Genomic DNA, 16080 nt, shown 5'->3' with positions numbered 1-16080 from the left:
ACACCATATAACACACGCATAGAAACACACACCAGATGCCACAGACACCACACATACCTCACACACACACCCAGACGAAAACACATACCATACACATACCCCACACAGAAATATACCACATACATCCCCGCGTAGACACACACCCCACACGCACCACACACACCCCACACGTAACACCTGCCACACACACAGCGCCAAGAGGAAACTGCCGATGTCCTAAGTTGACCTGCCGGCAGCTGGCGGGCGAGAGAAGAGCCAGGAGCTGATGAGGTGACCAGAACTGGCCGCCTAACATGTCACCCAAGGTCCTGATCCCGATCCCACGTGAAAAATCATCGTAACCAGGGAAGAATTAAAACAGACTCTTATTTAACTTGCTAATGAGCAAAACGCACACAGGTCGCTTCCCTCTCCGCCTTCTCCTGTCTCCAAAATACGTCCGCACACAAAGCCGCCGACCCGGTGGACGCGCGCTGAGGACGGGCGTGGTGAGGCTCCGCCGAGCACTGGGCGAGCGGGCGCCGGGTGGCTGCAGACGGGCTGCACCCGTGACCCCCGGTGGAGCTGTGGCTGCTGCCAGTCGCCCCAGGGCACGGGACCTCAGAGGAGGGGCCCGACAGAGTCCCCCACCCGCCCCGCGGCTCGCGCACCTGGTGCAGGGCGCCCACGACCTTGCGGGCCTCCTGGTAGGCAGAGTTGGTGCTCCAGTGCGGGTTCAGGGCCTTGAGCGCGGTGGCCAGGCGGTTGTGCTCACGCAGCCACAGCGTGTGCAGGGCCGCCAGGGAGGGGGCCTCGCTGGCGCGGCCGTCCCCTGCCAGGAAGCAGGGGCTGCGGCCCTGGGTGCCCGGCTCGGGGGCGCAGGCCAAGGGCGCGCCTGGCGGCGGGAAGGGCAGGTAGGCGCGGCCGTGGTCCCGGTGTCGTGCGTTGACCAGCAGCAGCCCCTCGGCGCTGGTCCAGTTCCGCAGCCGCTTCTCCGAGGCCGGCGAGCTGCCGTACACGGTGGACGCGTCCAGGAAGGAGGTCAAGCCGTTCATCTGCTGCCGCGGGTTGGCCGCGGACAGGTTGCCGAAGAAGGCGCCCTGGGCCCCGGTGCCGCAGGCGGCCGACGACCGGTAGAAGGGCAGGCAGGCGGGCCCGGCGGCCGGCGAGGCGTTGGCGGGGAGCTGCGGGGAAGGGCGCTCAGCTCACGCTGGGCTCTCGGCGGCGCCCTCTCCACAGACGCCAGGAGCCCCAGCTGGCCAGACCCAGGACACCGCATGTCCGCCCTCAGTCCAGGCCCGTCGCACCCTCTGGGCAAGGTGCCAAGTGGTTTGCGCGGCCCGGTGCCATCGTGCTGCTCATCACCCCGTCCCCAACGTGGCTCTCCTTCCAGCCTCTTCTGCTTCCCGCCTCCCTGCGGGGGCCCCCTCTGCACAGCCTGCCCGGGTGGCCTAACTGCCGGCTCTCTTACTGGCCGCCCCAAGCACAGCTCGGCGTGGCCAGAACAGCTGCAGCGAAGGTTTCTGGGAACAACGTCGGCGAGGACGGAGGCCCCAAATAATGAGACCCATCTGAAACAGTCTTCCCTCCTAGGCAGAGTGGCCGAAACTGACTGAGGAATTTTGCAGCATCTTTCGGGATTCTGGGCCCTCACTCCAAAGCTACAGGCCTCTCCCTGGTGGCTTGTCAGCCAGGTGTGCACAGGCACACCAACACTGAGGTCTGACTATGTCAGCTTCGTTATTTGTGACACCACCACAGCAACAAAGCTGAAAACTACTTAAATGCTCGTTAAGAAGTCAATTGGCTGAATGAAGTACAACGCGACACACAATGGGCATCAAGACAAACCACCCACGTCCAGTCCATTTACTGACATAGAGAGAAGGACACGAACTATTGCTGAGCAGCCCAGGTCCAGGACGATGCGGGCACGGCCCACGTGGGTGTAAACGAAGCCCACACACACATGCATCTATCACCTGCACACGTGTGCACAGGTCATTTACAGTGGGATGCGTGGGACAGTCTTAACAGCTGTTCCCATTACCCCAGGAAAGGACAAAGGAACTTCCATTTGGTTTTTTAAAATGGCATCTACCAGTTTCATGATAAAAATAAAAACTGGAGAAGTTCTACCTGTATGGGAAAGCACGGGTTTCGGTTCTCACAGGTCAGCTGGCAATCCGCCCCTCCCCCGAACGGAGCTTCACTGACACTCTGAGGCGTGAAGGCAATGTCGTGACCGATATACTGTCCCCACGCCATCAGCATATCGGTGTACTGGTCATCCTCTGTGACAGCCTCATTGGAAACTTCAATAACTTGTCTTGTCACCTCCCGCACCTGGATAAAGAAAGAGTTAGGTGGATTAGGTTTGAGTTAGGCGGATTAGCTTAGGTTTGAGGCAGCTAATTTGCCCCGAAAGTAGGGTGGCCATCGTCACCTTTGCATAAATGAGCGACCCACTTAATTGGCAAGCGTCTCTGAACAGCCCAGTCCTCCACGTGCGAGCACAGGGTCTATCGGAACCGTGGAGGTTGTAAAGGGCACAGTGTTAGCCGGGCCTCAGTCTAAACCTGCATCATCCCCCTGGAGAGCTGGTGAGATGTGATCCCCCACCTCGCAGGGGGGCGAGGTCCCAGGATTCAGGTCAGCGCCCACCCGCGGGGAGCCCGCTCCGTGGGCCAGGTGCCGTGAAGGAGGGCTTCCTCCAGCACCACGGGGACCCAACCCCCGTACACTCCACGTGGCCTTCCGGGATACCAACCGGGGGCAGGGGGACCCCGTGGTACAGGAAGTGGGGGTTCCAGCCTCTGGGCTCACTGATGCCGTCCTCGTAGACGGGGGGCAGCCATCTCGCCAGGGCCGTGTTGGAGGCGCCCCACCTGGGGTGGTCTCTGCAGAAACAAGTAAGTACACGCATGAGCCGGGGACAGCAGGGCAGGTGGCCGCAGCCTACATGCAGCGAACCACCCGAGGCCAGTGGGTGAAGCTGGGCTCCGGACTGGTCCTGCTTCACACCGGCGGCCGCGAGGCTCTAGGGATGCTGGACATGGGGGTCTCGAGGTCACACACCCTCAGCCTGAGACACCCTGGCACTGGGGCGTCCTTCCACCCGCCCTGTCCAACAGCTTTCCCCTCTTCTCCCATCCCCGCCAGGTGTCGCCCTGTGGGCCATGCAGCGGGTCCCTGCCGGGAGGAGAGATGCAGAGGGCTTCCCCCCCCCGACGGAGAGGCCGACGGGAGTGCCGCTGTGTCTGACTTCTGTTCACAGCGCCACACAGTGTGCCGGGCGCTGTGCCTTGTCCTGTCTAATAGACCATCCCCGAGCTTGGAGTTTCTGCCAGCAACATGGTTTGCTGCGATGTGCCGAGATGTTCTGAATTCGAAAGTGAGATGGCCGTCAAGGGCGCGTGGGCTCATACGTTCATCTGAAGGAAACACGTCAGGTGTCTTCCGAGAGCCACGAACCGTACTGGATGGAGCCGGCGGAGGGGACCGGCAGGTTGGGCGAGATGGCAGTTCTCCACACACAGATTGATCTGCAAATTCTTCCTATCAGTCAAACTATATTTCGTCAAAGATATAAAATGCACGATGAGGCAAAGCTGTGTTTGATAACATTTTGATCTACTTCTGAGCAGATCGTGGCAAGGAAGTTACCTCTCAGTAAAATCACAGGTGTAATTAAGAGTGATGTAATAGGTCCTGGAAAACTTTCCAGAAATTGAGAAAATAAGAGTAATGACTGGTAACTAATCTTTGTGCAAATCAGATGCTTTCGAATTTTTGCTATAAAAAAGAATCGAAGGACAGCCTGATCGAGTTGTTTGCTGACAGATCAATAAAAGTAATTTTAGTGGTATGTCTTCATACGTTCCTTTTCTGCTATGTCTCAGAAAGGATTTCGAGGATTAGCTTCCATCACTGTAACTAAACTTCTGTTCCTGGCCATCTGTCTACAGGGTACCTAACGCGCACACCTACAGAGGTGGGACAGGCAGAGGATCGCTGTCGGCTCTGCCTCCCTCTCCAGTAAGGAAGGCAACCATCTAATTCACAGTCCACAGTGGAATGCCTCGAGGGCGAAGGGGATACCATAAAAGATGAACAAGGCGCTAACTGGAACGTTCCAACCATCTCATCAATAAGTTAATTCCAATAAAAATATATCTCTATGTTTAATAATTACTTATCGACATTTGTGCTGATTTGATCAATCGTGTCCTTGTAGTAGTTGTAAAAATAATCTCCATCTTGAAGAAAACAATGAACACTTAGGCCCTTATGCTCTGTGGAAACGTTCTAAACATGGAATTTCAACTTATAAAATACGTAACATACGTAAAATAAATATCTGAACGTGTAAATGTATACGTAAATATATAAAAATAAGTGAAAATGTTTACATAAAAATAAGATATCAAATTTTATAAACTTACAGGGCATACATAAAGTAATGGCATACGTAAAAGGGGAAAATAAAAGACCTTCAATCATAAAATATCCTACACTTGAAAAAAATGGTAGCTGATTTAGAATGGAACGATCAGTTCAAAGAACCAAAAAGAAATTTTATGTTAAGAAAAACTGTATTCTGCTTTTAGGAAATGGGTTACTTTGGGTACAGACTGCGGCAGGTACGTGCGCTGGCATTTATCGCCGAGTCCACGTGGGAACACCCGGCAGGCGGGCGTTTCCTTGGCGACTGCACGGTCTTTGCACGAAGGGAGAAGGGTGCGAGTTGTGAGTTCGCAGCAGACAAGCAGTGCTGGGCTCCTTGGGGTCACGTGGCAGGACAGTTTGAATCGGCAAAGATTTGCGTCTAGATGTTTTAAGGCCCCGCCCGGCATCTGGTGTGCGGACCCGAGAGCACGTGGGGCGACAGGCGGAGTGCTTTCTCAACACTTCGTGTGTTTGCAAATATGTGAGAGTAAAAATTTACTTGCTTGGTTTTGGCACTAAATTATTATTATTTTTTACACAATTAAAACATTTTGAATACAGCTGACATACAGCATTGTGCTGGTTCCAGGTGCGCAGTGGTGATTGGACACCTGTGGTCCGACGCGATGACCGCCTGGTAAGCCTCGTGCCCACTTGGCTCTGTGTGCGGTTGTCACCATGTCAATGCCCAGTCGACACTACAGCATCACTAACCCTAGGGACATGACATCGCAGGTCGTTCTATGCCAGGGGGACGGGTAGGACAGGCCCAAGCGCCGTCTGTGATCTGGGCAGCCCAGAGTCAGCATGTCTCACGGCCATGGACAGAGCAGGGGGTGTTCTTCCTTCTGCGGGTCTCCTAGTGACACGTATGGTTCCTGACACTCGGGAGAAGGGACTTCGCTGCTACAGCTGCTCACATCAGCGCTACGCCCTGCGGGAGCCACATCAGGAACGGTGTGGCCGCGGGTGGAGGTGGGCGCTGGCCGCGTGTCCGTGGGGACAGGGTGGGCAGCGCCTGTCGTCAGCACGTCATCACTGCCAGCACGCCAGAGTGGCTGCGTTTGCAAACGATGCGGGACAGCCCGGTCTTTCCCTGGCGGCGTGTCAGCGGGGGGACCAGCGGCCTCTCGCCAAGCGCTCGGGTCCTTGCCGCCGGCTCGTCCTCCCTGAAGAGCCGCTCGCAGGTGCCGCCATCCACCCCATGAACAGCACTGGATCCTAACGGCCTGGGCAGTGACCTGTTTGCTGAATGGGTTCTGCATCAGCCTCTCGCAGGCCAGGGGGACAGCCTGGCAGCGCCCACACGCCCGGTGAACGCCCGGTGAACGCCCGCAGCCGTGGGGCCCTGGACACTGTGCGCTAGATGCCAGTGGCCAGGAACCTGTGGCCTTCGTGCAGGCCCCCTGGGGCTTCAGGACGCTGCTCTTGGACATGGCTCACTTGTTACTGCAGACTCTCTGCTCCTAGTGGGGTCGGCTTGTAGCACCATGTTGTCCCTTTATCAGATCTGGATGGGTGGCAGCTGACGAGTGCCCCAGCAGAGCCATCTCTGGGTGTCCTCAGGGGAACGGGCGCCTGCACTTCCACGGCGGCTCCAAGTAGCCGGGCTTCGCCAAGCCCCGCGGCCTCCCTCCCAGGTGTCATCACCGCAGGCCATGGGACACTCTGAATGCCACGGGGAAAGGTGTTTCTGAAGTCCCAGCTTGCGGTGAGCTGGGCACCAAAGCTCAGGACCACGGCTGGGAGACGCTGGCCAGGGTGTGTGCTTCCGGGTACGGATGTGGGGACGGGACACACAGAGCCGTGCGGTGGCCTTGTCGGAAGGCAGCAGTGTCGCACGGGTTCTGGCCGAGAAGGAGCTTACAGCGACTACACGCCGGGATGAAGCTGGGAAGCTGGCTTCGCGCTCCTGCCGTAATGCACTCTGTCCCACCTCCTCCCGGGCTCTGCGGTGAGGGGACCGGGGTGAGGCCCGTCTGCCCGTGTGCGGCGCACAGACCCCAGATGGCCCGAGGAAGGACTCGGATTCCAAAAGACACTTCGCGCTCTCCCGATGGCCCTGAGTGTGGGAGGTGGGCATCAGGCCTCTGGCCAGCGAACCCACCTGTCTGGGAGGCGGGACTGGTGCTGGGCGAGGGTGAGCTGGACGCTGGAACCCGTCCAGACGCCGAGGCACAGTTCTGTAGGTGGCGTGCATGCTGCAGCCTCCACAAGCCCTGAAAATCCGTTTATTCTGGTGCCACTTATGCCCATGCTGTGCTGTGACAGCTCATGTGAGAAGTGCCCTTGGGCCCACCCGCTTCTCCTTAAGGACGAACGCGCTGCCCTGGGCTTCAGGTGTCGGTGACAGTAAGTGACGTCCTGCCCCAAATGTGAGCTGTGGCAGCCCTGTGTCTAGCTGTGGTGTCGGCAGTTTGGGACTAAGTGCAGGTACGTCCCAAAGGAAGAGGCCTCTACAAGAAGGTCCGTTCCCATGAAGCTCACGAGGTGTCGTCACTGCACGACAAGGTCACGAATTTGGGTAAAAGACGAATGAGAAAAAAAGTGGCCTTGACTCTGACTGAAAGCAAACACCTACGAGAAAAGGAAAGTGGCGGGTCCCCAACCGTGAGGTGCACACGCGCCCGTGACCTGCGTGGATGACAGATCCGCACTTAAATGGACCTCGACAACATCTGGTCAAATTAACGTGGAAAATAACATACCAAATTAGACGTACACTGAGCTACATCCGCCCCCCCGGCAGACGTGGGGTCCCGCCTGTAATCCAATGCTTGTCGTCTCCTCTGTGGGGTCGTGTAGGACGGGAACTTTTCCCCAGGAAAAGAGGCTCGGTGCAGAGCTGTCCCGTAACGGGAACTGGCGTTGGGCCCTTGGTGGGAGCACGGCCGACCGCCTGCAAGGCTGCATGTTGTGTGGAATGGCACCTGGCGGGCCTGGGAACAGGCTGTGTCTGTGTGGGTGGAAGTGTCCTCTGCAACCTGTAGCCATCTGACGAGGGGCTGAGTGGACAGTGAGGGCCCGGGTGCCAGACCTCGGCGCTAGCTTGCTGATGGGCCCGAGCATGGCATGTGCCACTGCGACTCGAAGGAGCCATCACCCCCAGGAACTAAGCCACAGAGATTTAACTGTGGGCGCCCTCCCCCAGGTGGGGAGGGGGGTCCTCTGGCTTTATGTATATGGCGCTCTGTGCCTGCAGCCTCAGGCCAAGTGAGGCCCAGAGGCTGTGCGGCCACTTTGTGACAGTGCTCACCATTACGCTGCCCACGCTGGGGCCGCACATGGTGCGTGACGAGCTGCAGCAGTGTTCCCTCAGAAACCAGCGGCCTGCGGGGACACGCCATCTCCGCCTCACTGCTGTGCAAACAGAAGCCCACGGCGCCTGAGCGGCCCTCGCGGCCGTCCCTGCCATGGCCAGCGCACGCCCCCGTGCGCTTCCAACACCACAAACTTTGGAACTGGCGGTCTGGGTTTTTCAAGGGCAAACGAAGCAAACGCGAGCACGCACGTGGACACACGGGCTTACGCGGGAACCAGGCGGCCAGTGTGAGGCGGAGCCTGATTTAAATGACACACTCAGTGGGCTTCCACGCCAGGCGCTCGCTTGTGGCGGTGGTCATGTCACAAACACAGGTCCAACTGAGACCATGAAACACCCATCGTTCCCACCATCAGTCAAGTTCTCTGTGAGGCATCTCAGGCAATGAAGACAGTCTCAGCAAAGGGAGACAAACTTTAGGTGCCACGTCCTACGTTTGTAACCCACACCCATCACACCACATGCAATAAAATGACAGCAGTGAGTTTTACAAACGCACCATTTAGAAATTTAGAATTTTAAGTTAAATTCCAAATAACATTCATCTTAATGTTAACCGACATCCAAATAACACTTAGGAACATGACACGGTCCCTGAAAGTCACACTTCCCGTGGGCTAGATTGTCGCACGTCACGACCCGCAGGTGCCCGCCCACCCAGCCGTCACCCTTGGAGCTGCACCTGCGTTTCGGCCCCATTGCAGCCTCCCGTGGGCGGCCCCTGTGCTTCGTGCTCATGTGTCCGCTCCAGGCACTGCTGCCCTCTGCAGACACTGTCCCTCCTCTGCCAGCCACTCGGGAAGTCCCAGCTCGTCCAGGGTCTGTCACTCACATGTCCTCGTCCCTAGCAAAGCTTCCCTGAAGCCCAGACCAGACCCAATGCCTCTGCCTTCCAGGAACCCCTGTGCGTCCCCACCCCTGACCACACCACGCGGCCATCGCTGGCTTGTTTCATTCTGACATCCTTTCTGCGTTTTTTATTAGGCCGTGAGTAGTAAATATGTCTGTTTTCCGGGTGAAACATTCTGCAATTAAAAAAAAAAAACAGGCAGAACTATTAATAATTATACTGGACCCATAGGTGTAAGCCCAGGCTCTCCCAGCTGATCAGGGGCCCATGGTCCCCCATTTGTCAGCTCCTGAGAGCAGAGACTGTCACACTCCTGGCATGTGTCAGAGAACCTGGCACATAAGGGCATTCAAAGGTTTTGAACAAATCTGTGCATGGGTGAACAGTGCGTGAGTGAGTGAATGGCCACCGTTCCTCCTGAGCCCTCCTCATGTCTGGCTCGACCTGTCCCTCTGCGCTTCTGGTTGTGTCTGCCCCGCTCAGCACCTGGGCGTTCTGGGCTCCACTCAGATTTGAGTCTCGGCCTCTCCCAGGCGACCGTCCTCACCGTGATGGAGCCCACCGCCCCAGACTGGCCCCCTTGTGTAGACCTGGCCTCAGCACCAATGCACAGCTGGTGGGCCTTCCCAGGACACCCAGCCTCAGAGGTCCAGCCCAATCTCCGTCCATCACGTCACTCTGAGACTCATCTTTACGTCACTGTCACCACGTTGAGTTGCGCAGTCCGTGACTTCCCCATCCCCCGCTGTGGAGCGCGCGGTCGGTGCAGCCCTGATCACTCACAAGGCCACATGGCCGGCCTGCAGTGCCAGGCCAGGCCGGCGTCCAGGGGCACGTGTAGTTGGGTGAGTGACGAGAAGGAGTCACAGGGAGGAAGAATGGGGGGCTCACAGACGGTCCAGCGCCCCCTCCTGGTGGCACCTGGTCACGTTCACATTGACTCACGTGGGGAGACAAGGAGGCGCTAAGGACGGTACCTGTTGTTGCACGCCCCTGTGATGAGCCGGTACTTGCTGGCCAGGCAGGTGTCTGGACACTGCGGGGGCAGCAGGTGTGGCAGGCACCCGGACACCTGTGCGATGGTGGTCAGGAGGGCTTCCGACACCGCGTCTGCAGGAGACACCAGGCCTGACGCTGTCTGTGACGACACTCTCACCTGGTGAAAAGCATTTTCTAACGCAGTCTCAGCGAGGGCCCTGACGTCTGAGCCTGGGACCCATTCGCGACCTGCATCACTGTGCGGGAGGCCGCTCCTTCTCTAAACAGACACTCTCAACCCCCTCAAGCTTCCTTGTTGCTAGAAATGTGGGTTTTCAACATTTTGTTTCCTGATCTCTCAGAAAAGCGGCTTCTGGAGCTGAGCCCCAGGTAAGTCAGGCCCAGGTGGTCTCAGCGTTACCCGTCGCGTGGCACGGCTGAGGCGGTGCACCCAGCCACAGCCCCCACCTTCCCAGGACAGCGCTCGCCCCTCCCCCAGGCCAGTCCGGTGGCTCAGGGCGTGTGAGAGCCCAACTCCAGAAGCTTCTCTCCTTTGTGTGGGGTTTTCATTTCCTTCTTGTGGATGCATCCAGATTCGAAGCCCAAAACACTCTTAATTTTTGCCAGTTCTCTCTCTCCTTATTGAACACATTCTTGAGCTAGTTGTCCAAATTCAATTTGAATAGCAGAGAAACAGTTGATTATCAGACTAACAAAAATAAAACTCTGGAGTGTGTTATTGGCATTTTAAGAGCGGTCACTTTCGTCCTGGGTAGACAGGACTTGTGCCTTCACAGCGATGGAGGTGGCTCCCGGCCCGGCCCCGAGGGGGGTCAGCTGCTCCACCCTGGCCGTGCTCCCGCAGGTGCACTCACCTGTTAGAGGCGGTGACCGCTGCAGGCCCAGGTGGGCTCCGCTCCTCACCGCCCGCACCGCGGCCTCCATTATCTCCGCTGCGCGGGAAACTGCTCGGCTCGTCGGCTCAGGGAATTTGGAGAAAGACAGAAGCTGGGATGGAGAGAGGACCTCTCTCTTCTTGAGGTTTCTACGGCATGAGGAGGAGACATAAAGGCTGTCGTTCTGTTACGTATGGTTGTTTTGGTAACTCGTTACTCATCAATTAAGCAGACGTTTACTGGGCAGCCTCCAGGACCCCGGGGGCATGTGAGGGTGCCCCGAGGAGATGGAGAACGGGCACGAGCAGGTGACTGGTGCTGAGAGACAGACAGAACGGCCAGAGTGTGCTCCGTACGAACTCTCAGCCTAAATCATTCGATCTCCGTAACAACTGTATACGATAAACCTTCCCAGAAAAATCCACTCAGACAGCTGGGTTTCAGCCGACGACATGGGGGGTCGGGGGGCGTGCGGCCCTGCACCAACAGGTGCAGAGGCGCAGATTTCGAGGGCGAGGCGACCAGTGGCACATCTGCCACGCCTTGTGTCTCCACACACACGACACGGATGAGCACACGAGAAACTCTTTTCTCTGATTCAATTTTTTAGAAAATAAGTAAAAATGAATTTGCAGCCAGTATTGGCAAAAAAGAATTTTTCTGGCTGGAATAATAGAAATTTGTAACAAAGCAACGACTGCCTTGTGATATTTGGTGTCCTGAGAGTTTATGTAATTACTAGTTCACTTCCAACAAAATAATGAGCTTGTGAGAAAACTGGCTCCTCCGTTTCGCGTTTGTTTGCTTTACAAACATCTAATATGATACAGTAATATTCTTAATATTGTGCCAGCTAAATTTGAAAATGAAGGTGCTTCCGCCTGATTTGTGAAACGGAGATGCCAAGACCAATTTCGGAGATAACTGTGGGCGTTAAGGTAGGTGAGCGGGGAGGGCTCTGGCACAGGGCCTGGCCCACGCTGGGTGGTGGGTGCACCCCCCTGCCCCAGGGCCCCCCCATGCGGCACCTTTTCATCGTGCTGTGGATGGCGGCGTCCACCAGGAGCTTGCTGTCCTCCAAAACGCCGAGAATGTGAGACTCTTCAGACGTCCCTGTGGAATAAATGTCCCACTCAGCACACGATGGACATCCTGCAATTCTCTTCACGCCGGCTCTGGGCATGGAGCCCAGCTGGGGTGGGTGGGTCCTTGGGGCCCAGCCGGGCTTTGCCTCTCTTCTTTCTGCCCAGAACACCTCTGAGGGCCCGGATGGCTCTTAGCTGCGTGTCTGGAACACAGGCTGACGTTTTCTCTGCCAAGATTCACAGGTTGAAATTCTAGCGTCCTAACGGTGTAGGAGCTGGTGCCCCTGGGAAGTGACTGGGCCACAAGTCTGGTCCCTCACATAGGGACCCTGGGGAGCCCCGTCCCCTCTGAGACATCTGTGGACCAGGAAGGGCCCTCACCAGACTCCGAAGCTGCTGGCCTCCAAACCGAGAGAAATAATGTCTGCTGTTTCTAAGTCCTCGGGCTCGGGTGTTCCGTTAATGCAGCCCGAACGGACTAAACCATGATTGCGTTTCCGGGTTAAAATGTGAGGTCCCAACGAGTGCCATAACGGAGGCAAGTTCTCCTGGTGACGCGCACAGGGCGCTCTGTTACTAAGTTATCTGCTGCACGATTGATGTTTTATCTGAAGAGATATATTTCTTTCTAAAGATAAATAGGGTATCAGAATATTTTGAAACACTATCTGGTAAAACTGGTTTTAAAAGGTACTTTTCAGAAGCTTTAGAATGAAGTAGACAGAGCACAGTCCAGAAAATATATTGTTACTGAGTTCAACAGAATTAAGTGACGTTAACAGCCTCTATCCTGAAGTGACCAGAACCTGTTAGAAGGTTTGAGGGACTCTGAGGTGCAAGTCTCCAGAGGGTGCGGACGTCGGATGCCCAGTACTCGCCCACGCCGACCCAGGGTGGAGACCCCGGCACCGGCCCCTGGAGGGCTGGCAGGCGTTGTCCTCAGGCACCTTCTGCATCTGTCCCTGGGGGACCACAAACATCCCGCACGTCCGTCTCAGTACCTGTCGTTCCTGTAGCCCAGTCTGCCCTCTGCCTCCGCCCCGGTGCTCACGGGAAGTCCCCTACACTTAGAGCGGGGCCCTTCTCCACAGCCACACACTGCGCTGGCTCCGGTTGTGGCCCAACTGCCCTGGGGACCTGGTCACCCCCCTGTGACAACCTCTGTTTGCTGAGACCCACCCATGTGGCTGGCTCCCACGGCCCCACCTGCTTCCCGCCGCCCGCTGGCCTGTCGCTCTCCCCCAGCGGCCGCGGCCGTGCAGCGCATCCCGCAGAGGTGGCCACACTCGAATCCTGGCTTCGCACAAACGCTAGAAATGCCCCCATCTGTGTGGGGACGGATGCGTGGTTGCCATAACACACTCGTGTCAGGGTTTTTGAGGCGGGGCTTATGCCGACCTTTTTGAGATGCACAATCGTTACGAGTGTATTTTTGAGCAAAAACACGATCTTCCCATCAAATCACTTCCATTACAGAACCATGGGTGCGAAGCTTCCTCCGCCGCCCCGGGCCCCTCCTATTTGGGAGCCAAGTCCCTGCCGCACAGAAGACCAGCTGGCAGGGTCTCGCTCTCAGGCTCCAGTGTCCCTGTGGGTCACACATGGCCTGTGAGACCTAAGGTGTGTGTCTGGGACTGACAGGGCTGTGCGTTGTCCCTGTGCGAAGAGCTGGGCAGTCATGGTGAGTCTGACCATAGCCCTGCAGCCTCTGTGACCCCTGGGGACTCTGTTTTCTGAGGGGGGGCCGAAGGATCGGACCACGCTGGGCTGAGCGGCACCCAGGAGACCGCCACCAGCAGACGGCCACCTGTGTCCAGCACAGACCCCGGTCCTCGAGCCCAGCGCCTGGCTGCCCTGGGAGCTGGTTCTGGACGTGGGAAGGGCGCCGTCCCCCCGTTTGTGTCTGTCTGTGAGTGCCAGCGATACAAACCCAAACTCACACACATTGATCGGCAGCGTCAGTTACGTTCTGGCTGTGGTGAAATGTGACTGATAAAAATTGCGTTTCAAAGAAAGTTCTCAGCGAGTAGTTATTTTGTTTCAAAGCTTTTGTTGGCTTATTAACAACTGGAAAAAAAAACTTATGTCAATGTAAAAATTGAAACCTTCAATAATATTTTCTATATGAGTAATTTACAAAGTAAACAAGTACTAAGCCAGCTTCAAAATATCCTAATCAACAATAATAGTCTCCAAAGAGCAGCATTTTTACTGTGCATTATTTATATATTTACTGGATGTTTAAGCTAAAAAGAAAATTACATCTCTCAGAGATGCAAAAATAAGTTAAAAAATTACTTTAGCGAAGCTATAAACACCACATTTCCTGATTTCTTTTTAAAGGTGATTTCTAAAACTGAAAGGCGCGTGCAGACATTTTTACATCCCCTTGGCCAGCTGTCCTGCTCAGCGGTTCTGTCACAACCAGCTGCAGACTTCTGGCTTTTGCGACCGTGGGTCGCGAACCAGGAGCTTGCTGAAGGGCAGCGTAAGGACAATCGATCAGCTCACAGAACACCTGCTGAACGTCTGCCACATGCCCAGTACCGGGCTGACTGGCGGGGGGCCCAGAACCGCGCTCCCTGAGATACTTTAACCCGCGAGTCTGTGTCCGGTCCCGGCGCTGGCCCGCACGACGCACTCAGCGCTCACAGGGAGAGGGTGGCAGAGTTTCCCTGTTCACACAGGAGGACGGGGGGACACGGAGGGCCCCGGTTATAACGGGGAGGCCAGAGCCCACCCACGTCGTCCGCTCGCCTCCCCATCCTGACTCACAGACAATGTGGAAACTGAGGGCTTTGGACTTCTGCAGGACACCGTCTCAAGATCACGCAGCCCTGGTGCTGAGTGAAACTGGTACCGGTGTCTCCCTGCAGGAGGCACAGCTCGGCAGGGTGGGGACGCCGTTGCAAGGACTTGGAGCGCTGGCCGTGCCTGGGGTTGGTGGGCGAGGCTCGTGACTCCCAGGGAGAGGCTCACACTGTCCAGTGAGCCTGCCGGACAGGCTGTGGGACATGGGGACATGCGCCACCCAGGGAGGTATGACTGTCCCCAAGGCTGGAAGCTGCAGTGTCCACCAAACGCCCTCCCGCACTCTGCTGGGTACAGCCCATTCTGGGGTTTGGAGAGTTTTCCTTTTCTTTTTTTTAAGCCAAACAAAAATAGATGTGATTATTCTAACCACTGCATCTCCCAAACTTTCAAACCAAGTTTAGCACTGTACCTCCCTGATTCCAGAAGATACATCATAGAAGTTATTTAATGAAAATGATTTTGTGGCAAAGCAGCTGCTCACAAAGCAATATTTTTTCCCCAAATATATAAGCAGCTAAAAATGAAAGTTTCCTATGGTGTAACCATTGGAAACTGTTTTGTTTTGCTTTTTCAGAAAGAATCACATTTTAATCCTTTAAAAAATCCACACACCTGTGCTCCTTGTGGGACAGCAGGACACCTGCAGGTCCCACCTGCCCGCTCTCGGTCCAAGCCCGGAGACAGCTCATAAGGTGGCAAGGCCGCGCGCATTCCACTCATCACTCACCCCAGAGGTGGTCCTTGCCTCGCAGGAAGAAGACGACGACTTGGCTGCAGGCCACAAGCAGAGTGACGCCCAGGACGGCCCACGCCCGCATGCTGAAACAGAGTGGGGATGCAGAGGTCAAGGGGAGGCCAGCGGGGTGTCCTTTTGACAACATGCAGTAAGAGTCACTGTCAGCTGACTCTTCCTGGTCTCTCCCACGGTGACAATTCTCACCAGCCTGCGTCTGGGCTCTAGAAGTTTCTGATTGCTTCCTGAACCAAGGAGTCTGCTCGCCCCGGCCGAGTGCAGGGCAGGCTCCCAGGTCCTGGTTATATGAGAACAAATCGGCAAATGTGGCAGCTCTGGGCCCTAGAATGGCTCAGTGACAATCTATTTTATTTTGTGTAAAATTACTTGGAATAGTCCTGGGAATAAAATAAACCTCCCTCCCATAATACACCTCTGCAGAAAAATGAGTAACGGTAGGACTTCAGTCTTCATAAAAGCAGTCAATAAAGGTCCTAAATGCATCTGACTTTCTAACGGCGTTCATTGCTCGTAAAGCGACCTCAGAGTTACAGCTGTTAGGACAGAGCAGACTTGGAATCATCCCTCCCAACGTCCCGCACCTTCGTTTCCACCTCAGGTTCTCCTCGTCGCTTCTGAGCCTCCGGTTTTGGTGACGGGGCGCGCCCGCCTGTTACCCAGCCGCACGGCTGAGCAGGGTCTCGGGAGCCCACAGACGCTGGTCAGTGCCGGCTCAGAGACGCTGCCCGTGTCTGCCCTTCAGCCCAAAGGCCGCCTGTTCGCTCAGAAAACAAGAACCGAGTTTTACCATCTGCCCCTCCTCTCATGGCCCGGCGGCCAGCGAGCAGGGTGGGGCTTCTGGTGGCCGTGACTCCTGAGCGTGAGCTGGTCGTGTCTAGGCCTTGGCCAGCCTCCATATAAAGTGGCTGGACGCTCCGCTACCCACTCGAGGGTTGGGGCTGGGCTGGCTGCCA

General features: G+C 56.2%; 1 protein-coding gene across 1 annotated transcript in view; it reads right to left on the bottom strand.

Annotated features, from left to right (window-relative positions):
- TPO (thyroid peroxidase) overlaps positions 1-15191 on the bottom strand; it is a 28405-nt gene extending 13214 nt beyond the window's left edge. Inside the window, exons 1-7 of the mRNA XM_039855035.1 lie at positions 15101-15191; positions 11503-11587; positions 10454-10623; positions 9578-9710; positions 2750-2879; positions 2119-2325; positions 651-1163 (exon numbers count right to left, since the gene is read on the bottom strand). Of these exons, the coding sequence (XP_039710969.1) occupies positions 651-1163; positions 2119-2325; positions 2750-2879; positions 9578-9710; positions 10454-10623; positions 11503-11587; positions 15101-15191 (1329 nt within the window). The remainder of the gene's footprint in view (positions 1-650; positions 1164-2118; positions 2326-2749; positions 2880-9577; positions 9711-10453; positions 10624-11502; positions 11588-15100) is intronic.
- Between the last annotated feature and the right edge of the window lie 889 nt (positions 15192-16080).

This window comes from Pteropus medius, unplaced genomic scaffold (assembly GCF_902729225.1).
Source record: "Pteropus medius unplaced genomic scaffold, Ma_sr-lr_union100, whole genome shotgun sequence".
NCBI classification, from domain to species: domain Eukaryota; kingdom Metazoa; phylum Chordata; class Mammalia; order Chiroptera; family Pteropodidae; genus Pteropus; species Pteropus medius.
The sequence above is the reverse complement of the archived record's forward strand: the minus strand, read 5'-3'. Positions and strand labels throughout refer to the sequence as shown.